Raw genomic sequence first — 12157 nt, 5'->3', positions numbered from 1 at the left:
GAACACGTCGGACTACTTTTTGCAAAGAGGTCATAAATGGCTCGATTGGCATCGGATGCACGCCGGATGTTCCGATGTTCATATGAGGGCATCATGTTGGACCTTCCGGCGTTCACAATGAGTCTGAATGGGTTTCCAATGGCTAGTTGTATATCATGTACACGTCGGATGGTCCGATGTTCATATGAGGGCATCATGTTGGATCTTCCGGCGTTCACAATGAGTCTGAATGGGTTTCCAATGGCTAGTTGTATATCATGTACACGTTGGATGGTCCGATGAGTACAATCTATTTACATCAGATCATTCGGTGTTTACAGAAAATTTGAGTCATTGGGGGCAATGGCTAGTCCGTAGGGTTGAGGATATAAATACCCCTCCACTCAGTAATTTGAAGGTTCTGGAGTACAGAGAAACTCATATACACTTGAGAAGACATCCAAGCCATCAAAGCTAAAAGTGATCATCCAAGGTGATTAAGTACAAGATTAGAGAGTGATTAGTGTTTATAGGCCTAGAGAGAAGTATTGCTAGGTGCTACAACCTAGAGAGTGGATCAAGGACTGATTCAAACCTTGTACCAAGAGGTACACTAGTACCTTAGAGTCTTTGTGACTCACTGGTACCTTGGATCTTGGTGGCTCAAGCTTGTTGACCCTCCGACTTGGTGTGGAGCAGCGTTAAGAAGTTTGTGTAGGAACGCAGAGACTTTTGCCTTAGTGACTCAAGCTTCGAAGTGAAGATGGCAACAAGTGGCTGAAAGAGAGGCTTGGCTTGAGCCTTGCCTTTGTGGCTTACTGGCTCAAGAGTCATAACCGGAAGAGTCTTGGCGACCGGGAGCATATCTTTATGGAGCTCCAACTTGGACTAGGGATGGCTTGTGTGCAACCGATACCACGGGATAAAAATCCCTTGTGTCGAGTTTTTTCTCTCTACCTTATTTATATTTTCGCATTTACATATTTGCAATTTATCTTCCTAGAGTAGGTTGCAAACCTTTTTGAACGGTATAGTAGACACACTAGATAAACCTAGAGCACATTTAGGTAGAAATTGATATAAGTTTATCTTGTAAAATTTTAGAGCATTATTTTTTAAGTGTCATAATTCACACTCCCTCTTAGGACGTTATTGTTCCTCACAATTGTTATCAGAGCCTCGTGCTCTTGATAGGTTTAACCGCTTAGAGTTGTGTCATCCAGAGTTGGGATGAGTACCCATAGCACTCCACTTATCAATGGCTCAAATTGTCCTTGTTGGAAAATTCTAATGACCTATTTTTGTTAATCCAAAAGTTTAGATATTTGGAGAGTCACTGAGGTGAGGATGATACCGTGCATCACCAACAAAGAGAGACAATTCGATGCAATAGCGAAGCGTATTCTTTTATCATCTCTATGCTCCAATGCATTCAATAGAGTTTATTCTTTCACCAATGCACGTAATATTTGGAATAGTGTCATTGAAATACATGAATGCACAAAGGATGTGCGCAATAAAAAATATCATGTGCTAGTTACTAAACTCAATGACATCAAACAACTACCCTATGAAAGTGCTAATGATATGTATTCTCGTTTGAATATTCTTGTTAATGAGATCAATAGGCTAGGTTTGACGCCAATTGAAGACGATCAAGTGGTAAGAAAAATACTTCAAACTCTTTATCCAAAGTACAAATTGATATTCTCTATCATATATAACATCAACGATATTAGGAAGATGACTCCAAGCCAAGTAATTGACAAGATCACCGCCCATGAGATGACCATGAACATGAAAGTTTCTTTCTCATTCGACACCAAGAACCTTGCCCTCACAAGCAAGAAAGATTAATACCAACATATGAAGGCAAGGATGATAAGACAAGAGCAAGAGTCAAGCTCAAGTGAAGATGATGGTGATCAAGATAAAGAGAGCAATGAAGAGGATAACCAAAGCACATCAAATGATAAAGAAATTGATCCCAAGATCATCAAACTCTTCTCAAAAATAGAGAAGGATATGAAGCGGATCAAATACAAAGATTTATTATCTAATCTTCATTGAAGACTTAGTCAACATAATTGATCATATCAAAAAGGAAAAGAAGACCAAGAATAAGAGGGAGATAAGGGGAAGAGTCAAAGCATTTGCAAGCATAGGAAGATGGATGAGTGAAGATGAAGAGTCAAACTCAAGTGATGAAAACCTCACCATCCACTCCTTCAAGAAAAGCTCTTCCTCAAGTTCATCATCACACAAGTCATCACGCAAACTATCTCACAAGTACCTTATGACCAAAGGCGTGGATATCAATATAAGTGATGATGAATCTGATGAGGATTCCCCCTCTCATGAAGAACTTCTTGAATTGATCTATGAGCAACAAAGGGCCTTAAAAACAATCAAAAGAGTTTAAGAAATTCAATGCACTTAATGACATTCATGCTACCTTTATTTCTAATTATAAATAATTATTGAAAAAATTCAATTTTCTAAACAAGGAGCATGAAGAACTTAAGGCTAAATTTTGGTGCATTGAATCTCAAACTAAGGTCCCTTTGAAGCAATATACCTCTTTATTTAATTTTAATCTTAAGGTAATTTCTTGTGATGATTTGATTGATTTATCTAGCTCATCCCTTTACAATGAGATTTATGTTGAGAATGCTACCGTAGAACCACCTAACAACCTCATTGCATAAGAGAATGATAAGCTCAAGCAAGAAGTGGAGAAGCTCAAGAATGACTTAGCAAGATTAAAGGGAAAAAGACATGTTCAACCTCCTCAAGATAACCGTGATAGCATGGTGAACAAGCTTGCGGAGGGGTCCACCGTGAAGTGCTTCAAATGCCGTCAAGAATGGCACAAGTCATTCGAATGCAAGAAGGAGACCAATGAGAATAAGAAGGCGATGAATCTCTCCAACAAGACCTCTAACCTCTACACCAAATCTAACTACAAGATCAAGATCAAGACCAATCACTACAAGCTCAAGAAACAAAGATGGCAAGGTGGTTACACACATGGTTAGGAGAAAGGATCAAAGATGGAACCAAACCATTTGAGTATCCAAGGAAGTCATCACCAATATGAAGAGACCCCAATCGATTTTGATTCCAAAGAAGACTTGAAATCCACGGGTGGACTCGGGGATTTGAAGAGTTTGCTCACAAGATAAAGTGAAGATTCAAGCAAAGAAATCAAGTATACAAGATTAAGCGTGTTGATCATGAACATCATATGCCCAAATCACCATCCAAATGTAAAAGAAGTAATGGTACTAGATGCAAAATCCTTTCAATTGATGTATACCTTTACAATGTCTATGATCATATATGCATAATTTTAATTTATTGCAATGCCTAATGTAGGTTTTTCGTATTGTAGGTTACTTGTGTTTCTCTCTAATCTATGATCTACCTACATGGTTTATTAGTTGTAGGCTCTTTACATGATATATTTTTTCAATTGATATTCTTTATGTGTCATTAGTCCAATCTATAGGATAAATTCCTCATTGTTATCAATGATAAGTGTGTATCTCTCACAAGTATTCAACACTTGTATGCACTCATTTAGGGGGAGTATATCCGATAGGTTGTGATTTCGAGACTAACATATGTTGCAAGTAATATCTTTTGTAGTCTTATAGAGTAATCTACAAATCCCCAGAGGTATGATATGCTTATTCATCAATTGATATTATTGTCAATTCATTCGTATATTTAAGCTACCTCCATACATAATATGACTTAAACTTTATATCTCTTCATATTGTCTAAGTTATGCATATGTTTTATCCTTATCATATGTATGCACACATATAGGGAGAATTTATACTATATTATGTGATTTTTATGAATTGTGATCTATGTGTTTTCATTTCAAATGGTATCCACATAGCTCATCTCAACTGAATTGGTACGGTGGTACCATATCTTTGAATTGAATCCCTACAGTTAGTATCATTTTATTGTATCATAGTTCATGAAGCTCTCTCCCATGTCCTCTAATGTTTTCTCTTGAGTTCAACATCTGTTTATAGTCTTTTTGAAGATTGTTGACAAAAGGGGAGAATTTTGATAATCAAAGTGAGATGCAAGTTGCAATATGGTATATCTAGGGGAGAACAAGTAAGGAAGCAAGATGCATAGGGATGCCAAGAGTGACAAAAGGACAACTCTTGCATGGGTAGATCAAGGGAGATAGTGACAGTGGAGAAAGTGGAAGCCACAACAAAAGGAGAACTAAGTGGTAAGAACATGCATCCAAGCAAAGTTGTAATGCTTTGTGCATTTTAAAATTAATATCATTTATTATTTACCACTTGCTTTGGTTGTATTGTCATCAATTATCAAAAAGAAGGAGATTGTAGCGAATGTGGCTCTCTTAGAGTATGTATGTGATTTTAGTGATTAATGACAACATAGTCAATAGGACTAACATGTTTATCAAGTATATGCTTTAGTAGGTCTCATGGATGCAACAAAAGAGAAGTCACCGAAGCCAAGACAAATAGATGAATGAATTAGACTTGTTCTATGAATTTTGATGTGATCAAATGGGATAGATTTCTGTATAATCTTGTAGAGCTCTTCACAAGCTTTCTATAGATTCCAAGTTCATCAAAATTGGAGTTCGGAGTGGAAAGGCATGCCCAAAATATGATTGCTAGTCGGCTGAAAATATGCACGCCAGATATTCTGGCGTTCATAAAGAAAATACTCCAGTGTTCACAAAAATACTCCGGCGTTCACAAAGAAAATACTCCGATGTTCAAAAAAAAATTACAGTGAAGAATAATATACGTCGGATGTTCCGGTATTCACAAAATGAACACGCCAGATAATTTTTTGCAGAAAGGTTGCAAATGACTCGGTTGTCATCGGATGCATGTCGGATGTTCCAGCATTCATATCAGGACATCACGCCAGACCTTCTGGCATTCACATTGAGTCTGAGTGGGTTTTCAACGGCTAGTTCGTGGATGATGTACACGCCAGATGGTCCAGTGAGTACAATTTTTTTACACCGGATTATCTAGCGTTTATAGAAAATTTGAGCCGTTGGGGCAACGGCTAGTCTGCGGGGTTAAGGCTATAAATAGCTCTCCACTCAGTCATTTGAAGATGCTGGATTCTAGAGAAGCCCATATACACTTGAGAAGACATAAAACCATTAAAGTACTAAAAGTGATCATCCAAGATGATTAAGCACAAGATTAGAGAGTGATTAGTGCTTATAGGCCTAGAGAGAAGTGTTGCTAGTTGCTACAACCTAGAGGTGGATCAAGGAGTGATCCAAACCTTGTACCAAGAGGTACACCGGCACCTTGAAGTCTTGGTGACTTATTGGCACCTTGGGTCTTGGTGGCTTAAGCTTGCTAACCCTCTGACTTGTGTGGAGCAGTGTCAAGAAGTTTGTATGAGGACGCGGAGAATCTTGCCTTAGTGGCTCAAACTCCAAAGTGAAGATGACGGCAAGTGACCAGAAGAGAGGCTTGGTGTGAGCCTTACCTTTGTGGCTTGGTGACTCAAGATAACCGAAAGAGTCTTGGTGACCGGGAGCATATCCTTTGTGGAGCTCCAACGTGGATTAGGGGTAGCTTCTGTGCCACTGATAACATGGGATAAAAATCTCTTGTGCCGAGTTTGCTCTCTCTAACTTATTTACATTTCCGCGTTTACATAGTTGCAATTTACCTTTCTAGAGTAGGTTGGAAATCTTTTTGAACAGTAGAGTAGACAACTAGATAAACCTAGAGTACATTTAGATAGAAATTGATATAGGTTTATCTTGTAAAGTTTTTAAAGCCATTAGTTTTTAAGTGTCCTGATTCACCCCCCCTCTTAGGACATCACCGTTCCTCACAAAGGACTTGTGTATTGATCTTAATCTCAGCTATGGCATCATAACAACTCTTATGTCCCATTAAAAACTCACCTAGCTCTAATACGTCGATTGCCTTTGCTAGACCAGTGTCCCCCAACATAGTTATTGTGTGCATCAAAGTATTCCTTAACCTCCTCGACCAAGCCAATTTCAATTACATGGCAATTGAGATATTCATTGAGAATCACCTCATTAGGATGAATCCAAATGATGCAACTTTGAAAACTTAAGGACATGCAATAATCGGCTATCACAAAGGGTTTAACAAGGGAGGAATCAAAATAGTCAACAAGAAGTCCATGTATGAGCGAGTTTGATCCACCTACAACAATAGGCATGCGACCACGCCTTACAATACAATTTACGGCCATGGTTGCAAGAGATAAAAAAAGGGATATAGGAAAATCATCAACAGTAAAAGGAATAACCACAAGAAGGTGATGAGGAATACCACATCGAGAAAGAAAACTCACCTTGTTGGTGGCGATATCAAAGCCAGCATAAGCTTGCATCTTATCAACATTCAACACCTCATCGCCAATAACCTTAGCCACATCGATTGATAGCTTCGTCTTTTCTATGCCTATGGCACCCATGATCACTACCAACCTATTCGCCAACATTTAGGGAAAATAATGAATGAGGAATCGGTGGAGAACAAATGAGGGACAAAAATATGCTTTAAGATAGGCCATAAGTATGAGGAAGGAGAAAGTGCATCTAGAGTTCTCATACACTAGGTATATATTTGGACTTATCACTTGCAGGCCCACTTATCCATGTACGATTATATAATACACTAACAAACATGGTGCTTGTAGATGTGGTCTATTTTGAGCCTTTTGGGTCAAACATTTGTTTCCTAAAAAAGGTAAATATATTTAGGTCTTTTTTAATGATCAAGTAGAATTTTCAGTACATTTATTACCGTCATGATTATATTATACGCTTACTAATTACATTAAGTCATATATTATGAATAAGGTCCACATTATTCTTAGCAAACTTGATCATGCCTACTTTATAACAACTACAAAGGATTGACATGCAAATAAGAGCATCCAGAAAATTATTATTTGCTAAACGTAGGAACCAAATCACAACAATTTTATGTTCCCATATTTAAATAAGGCAAAACTATTTAGAATCCATATATAAACAATGTTACACAAAACAAGGAACGGATGTAAATAATCTCTAATATATTTTATGAAGTACATTGACTTTAATATGATCCAACATATCCAGAATTTTAAGAAAAATAAGACTATGTTTCTTACATTTAATAAAAAAATTGAATCATACTTTTTGCATTGAGATTGACACTCTAATTTAATAACAATATTCAAACTTCATGTTTAAAAAAATACATTTTTAAGCCTTGCACTTTAAATCATTCAATTTTATTCTAGAACATTGGAAACAAGGCCGACAACCATCCAACCAGTAGCACTCGATCATTTTGTTTAGAATAGTCTAATCATAATCCTCGCTAATATTGATCAGATTTGATTGGAGAATACATTTGATCTAAAGTTTGGTGCTTTGTCATTTACATCACTCGTAGCGAAGCGCTTGCATTGGTGGTTAGTTCATATGAAATTGCTCAGGTCCAAGCGAGCCTAGAGTGATTACCACATTTGCTCCCACGGTGATAGCAGAAGTAGGGTGAGAAACTACCGATGGACGCTGCCGTCACTTTCTCGGTTCCTTTTGCTGATGTCTACATACATGCTAAAATATAGTAGTAGAATGGATAATGCGTTCCTTTTTCCATGCAAAAAAAGGACAATGTGTACATTTGTACACACCTTCACAAGTTCATCTGAAAAGGCAGCGAAAAAAATCATCTACGAAAGAGACATTTCCCATTTCTCTTGAACATTTCTCTTGCGCTGATGAGCAGGTAGTTGGTTGTGGACGTACGCAAAACAGGCATCGACCGGACAAATATCTGGGCCTCGGGCGATTATTAAAGGGATAATCCCAACCCGTTTCTCGCCCTGCCTGAATTTTTTTTGGTAGCACGATCGAATTATCCTCACAGATCTGCTGAGCTCTTCGTTTTTTCATAAACGAACTGATAGGAGAGTTGATGATTATATTAAATAAAAAACCGATATACTAAATTGTTTGATTAATTGATAGAAAATCGAGCAAAAACTATTCAATATAGTTAGCAAAATACCTAATTAAATTTGATCTAAAGCACAGCAAAGATGACCCCAATATTTAACTAGCTACAACCTAGCTACACTTGACCAACTGAGGTCTTCGTCATGTGGGTTCACACTCTTTTGGCCTCGTGTGTTCTTTCCATTCTACTAGAAATAGCCAGTCCTAGAAAACCTGTCTCTTGTGAAGGTACACTCTAAAATCACTATATAATGAGTGGATGGGTATAGGGCAAATTGAAATCTATGAACGTGTGTAACACTCAACACATGTAGCAAAATGAAATCCAGCCGGGGACTCTTGTTTGGAAGGGGAGGATTCTATTGAAAATGTACTTTCCAAACTCATTTTGATCTATCTTCAAGAGAAAATAGTTTCGGCATTGCTTCATGTACTGCCTTAGAAGGACACAAATGTAGCTGTTGTTTGCTATGACAAGCACTATCTATTTATTTGGGTCTGTCTAATTGTCATTCACAAGATTTTCTTGCTAAATATCATTCAGATTAAGATTCTAATGATCTAGATACCCTCGTTCCGACCCTAACCCATGACCCCATCGATCCCCACCGCCGCCCACAAGCATCACTCCCACCCAGCGCATCATCTCCCTGTCGCCTCCCCATCACAATCCTCGGCGCCACCGCGGCTCACAAGTGACCGCCTATGCCCGACCTCCATACAAATCATCTTCATCAGCTCCAACGACCTTCCTCTGTCTCTGACGACTCTTGCCGCCAAATCCGCACTAGTTGTCCACTCCCTCACCAACCTGTATCCAATGATCACCTGCGTCGCTTGTCCTGTCCATCGGCCGTCATCTGCCACCACAGCCAACGGCGCTCTCACCATCCTACCCACAGCCTGACTGATCAACCACCCCGACCATTCCTCTATACCTAGGGGGCACAATGAATACAAAACTCGAACCATGCTCGTTGGATGGCTGAACAGAGAAGAATGATTAACACGAGCCGTGCTCGTTGGACGGCTCAACAAAGAAGTGTCGACGAAGATCGCGAATTTAGCATGGCTAGGAATTTGCATGTTGCATGATTTTGGGGATGAAAATCATACGAATGATATTTAGCTGTTCCGTACTTAGGATCTGTTTGGTAGAACTTTCCCTAATTTAAATTCTCTACGGGAGTGATTCTCTGAAGAAGTGATTCTATAGCTGAAAATAATTTTATAGAATACTATGTAGAAAGTGAATAAAAAGAAACTACTTTTTTCAGCTCCCTAACTTCTAACTCGTTTCAGAGAATCACTCTCACGAGTTTATTGAGTAATTTTACTCAATAAACTAAAAGCTACTGTTTGACAAATATCTACTTATTTCAGTAAAAAAAAACCTACTCTACCAAACACGTCCTTATTTTTAGTAACTTCACAGTACAGGTAGAGTACTAGCAGAGAACAAGAGTTAGATCCCAATGAGATGACCACAAGATCATGGCTACTACAAACCCAGCAACAGAACAGCAAAGACACGAGCGCAGAAAATACCAGAATAAAACAACACATTGTGTCCTAAAAAGCTAGTAAATGGTAACAATGAAAAAAAAACAGCCAATTATCATTATTTTCGCGAGAAAAACTAGAATTAACATTGCAGCAAAAATCAAGATGATCAGCTGTATATACAGATCCCTCTCAAACTCCTTTCCTCGGCCCTACTAATTTGGACCCACTAATCATCATCACACCCGTCTCAACAACGCAATCATTCATTGATCAATCCAAATAAAAACAGAAACAAAAATCCAAAAAATAACAAGGCTAATCAAACTAGCAAGAAGTGTTGTTCTTGCAAATGCACTGGCTTGGTTCGGCTTTGCTTCAGTTGCTTTGGTTGCTCCTTGCACAAACAATAGCGATCCTCCATGGTTGATTCCATCCTTTCCTCCATCCCATCCTCCTAACCCAATCCAGTGACAGCTCAAACTGATCCTCCCCCCGAAGAAGACAGCAAAATTCTAAGTTCTAACACCTATTTGATGCTACCAGAACGATGCGATCATGGCGGCGGATCCAGAGTTCGTCATGTTCTGGCGAGCTTACTGTGAGCTGTTGTTGCCATGGTTCTCTTCCCCGCTGTCGTCGCCGTCCTCGTCGTCGTTGCCGCCGTCGCCGCCATGCTGCTGGTCCACCTCGGGCTGCTGGTGGTGCTGCTGCTGCTGGTCCTCGCTGCCGCCGCGGTTGTACGCATTGAGCGCGGCGAGCATGCCCAGATTGGTGTCCGACATGCCCCCGCCTCCACCACCGCCGGCGCTGCTGGGGTAGCCGGCCCTGGACATGAACTGCAGAGGCGCCTGCACGGTGCCGCTCCCGCCGCCTCCGCTGAAGGACCACATCGGCTGCTCGGCCGGCCGGGCCGCGGCGGCTGAGCTCGCGGACACGGGTAGCATCCAGAACCCGCCGGCGGGTGCCGCGCTGTTCGGCGCCACGGCCCACATTGCGGCAGACGGTGGCGGCGTCGCTTGCTGCTCGCGGGCCTTGGGCGCGTTCGGATCTTGGCGGTCGTCGTCCTCCTTGAAGAGGTCCTCCCTGTACCGCTTCCTCATGTAGGCGCCGGCGTTAGGATCCTGCGGCTGCTCCTGCTGCGGCGGGAGGAGGTGGTGGTGGTACCCCAGCATGGCGGACATGTCGTGCTGAGTGGGGGTCGGCTGTTGGTGGTGCGGGTGGAGAGCGAGGGCCGGGAACGGCGCGGCGCGGCTGGGGTTGGCGACCGCGGCGGCGGCGCCCGATCGGATGGAGATGTTGAGGGAGGAGTAGTTGGCCGGGATGGTGCCGGTGCCGGTGGCCGCTAGGATGGCCGGCTCCGCCTGCTGCAGCAGCCACTCGATGGTCTCGCCATCTGACTTGTGCCCGAGCTCCCGCGTGAGCTGGAACACCCGTGCCGCGCACAGCGCCGGCATCCGAATCCTCCGGCCCCGGCCGTCCACCTTCGTGTGCCGGTCCTTGGACGGCCTCTTCGCCACAGTCCCCGCCGCGGGGGCCGCCTTCTTGTCGCCCGCGGCCGACGACGGCTGGGCCTGGTCGGCGGCGACGGGGTTGATGGCGAGCGCGCCCACGAACGGCGACTGCTGCTGGGGCACTCCGGAGTTGGACGCCGCCGGGCCGGCGTAGTAAAACGGGTGGTGCGGGTGGTGGTCACCCCCCGCGCCCCCACGGCCACCGCTTGCCCCACCAGCACTCGCGCCGCCGCTGTTGCTGCTCGACGGCGCGCCTCCCCCTCCGCCGCCGCCGCCATGGTCCATGCTCCGACTCCGCGTCGACCACTTATCGGCAAAGAACCTTCCTTTCAATGGAAAGAAAGGCCGCTCCTTTCGCCTCCCGGACTTGCGCCGCGAGGCCTGGCGGCGGCCGGAGGTTGGGCGGGGGAGGGAACACGTGCCGGGCACGCACGGTGGGGGAAGGTGGCGGGGTGGGGCGGGGGTGGGGTTGGGAGGGATGGGTGAGGAGCGCAGCCGGAGGGGGCAGAGAGAGGGACAGACAGGGAAGGGTGGCCGTGTGGGGTTGCTGCTGGCTCTCTTTGGTTATTGTTCATGTTCATGGTGGCTTTTCTGCAATTCTATAAAACCCTAGAGAAGATATATTGGGTGGCGCCTCCTCTCATTTTCACATTCCACTTTTGCTGCATTTTGATTGGTGAGGTGAAGCCTGCTTTTGGGAAGAAAAATGTGGGATATGCATAATGTAGGGATACATAGAGTTATATTGCTCATCATATTATTTCAGAAAGGTCACATACATATTATTTTCAACTATATTCTTTTCATTTTATTCTTTGTCTGATTCTTCTCTCTGTTCTCATTCCTTTTATTTTCTCTCATCTTCAACAGTTTCTCTTCGAAGGAATTCATGAAAGGAAAGGAGAGAGAATCTCGTCTTTGAGAGAATGACCTTAAAAATCTCTTCGTAAAGGGAACTGTGAAGGGAAACCGTTAAAACACTGAAAGAAACGAGAATCTCTTCACGAATAAATTGTCATCTGTGAATTAAAATAACATATTAACATGATCCTCAGGTGAGTGGGCAAGAACTAAGAAGAATAATTCATTTTCTTCTCAATGAAGTGGTAACATGTCACTTAGCAAC

General features: G+C 42.3%; 2 protein-coding genes across 2 annotated transcripts; both read right to left on the bottom strand.

Annotated features, from left to right (window-relative positions):
• Positions 1 to 5925: 5925 nt before the first annotated feature.
• On the bottom strand, positions 5926 to 6501 carry LOC133904469 (adenylate isopentenyltransferase 8, chloroplastic-like). Its single transcript, XM_062345991.1, has one exon. The coding sequence runs from the start codon at positions 6499 to 6501 to the stop codon at positions 5926 to 5928; it is 576 nt and encodes a 191-aa protein (XP_062201975.1).
• A 3110-nt stretch (positions 6502 to 9611) lies between these two features.
• LOC133905547 (transcription factor PCF3-like) lies at positions 9612 to 11607 on the bottom strand. Its single transcript, XM_062347363.1, has one exon. It carries the CDS (start codon positions 11314 to 11316, stop codon positions 10114 to 10116), a length of 1203 nt encoding a protein of 400 aa, XP_062203347.1. The 5' UTR covers positions 11317 to 11607; the 3' UTR covers positions 9612 to 10113.
• Positions 11608 to 12157: the final 550 nt, after the last annotated feature.

Source organism: Phragmites australis, chromosome 22, assembly GCF_958298935.1.
Source record: "Phragmites australis chromosome 22, lpPhrAust1.1, whole genome shotgun sequence".
Taxonomy (NCBI): domain Eukaryota; kingdom Viridiplantae; phylum Streptophyta; class Magnoliopsida; order Poales; family Poaceae; genus Phragmites; species Phragmites australis.
Note: the sequence above shows the minus strand (reverse complement) of the source record. Positions and strands in the feature narration are given on the sequence as shown.

Bases quoted from the DNA above. Each gene is read 5' to 3' on its own strand.
- LOC133904469 (XM_062345991.1), bottom strand. From the start codon at position 6,501: ATGTTGGCGAATAGGTTGGTAGTGATCATGGGTGCCATAGGCATAGAA.
- LOC133905547 (XM_062347363.1), bottom strand. From the start codon at position 11,316: ATGGACCATGGCGGCGGCGGCGGAGGGGGAGGCGCGCCGTCGAGCAGC.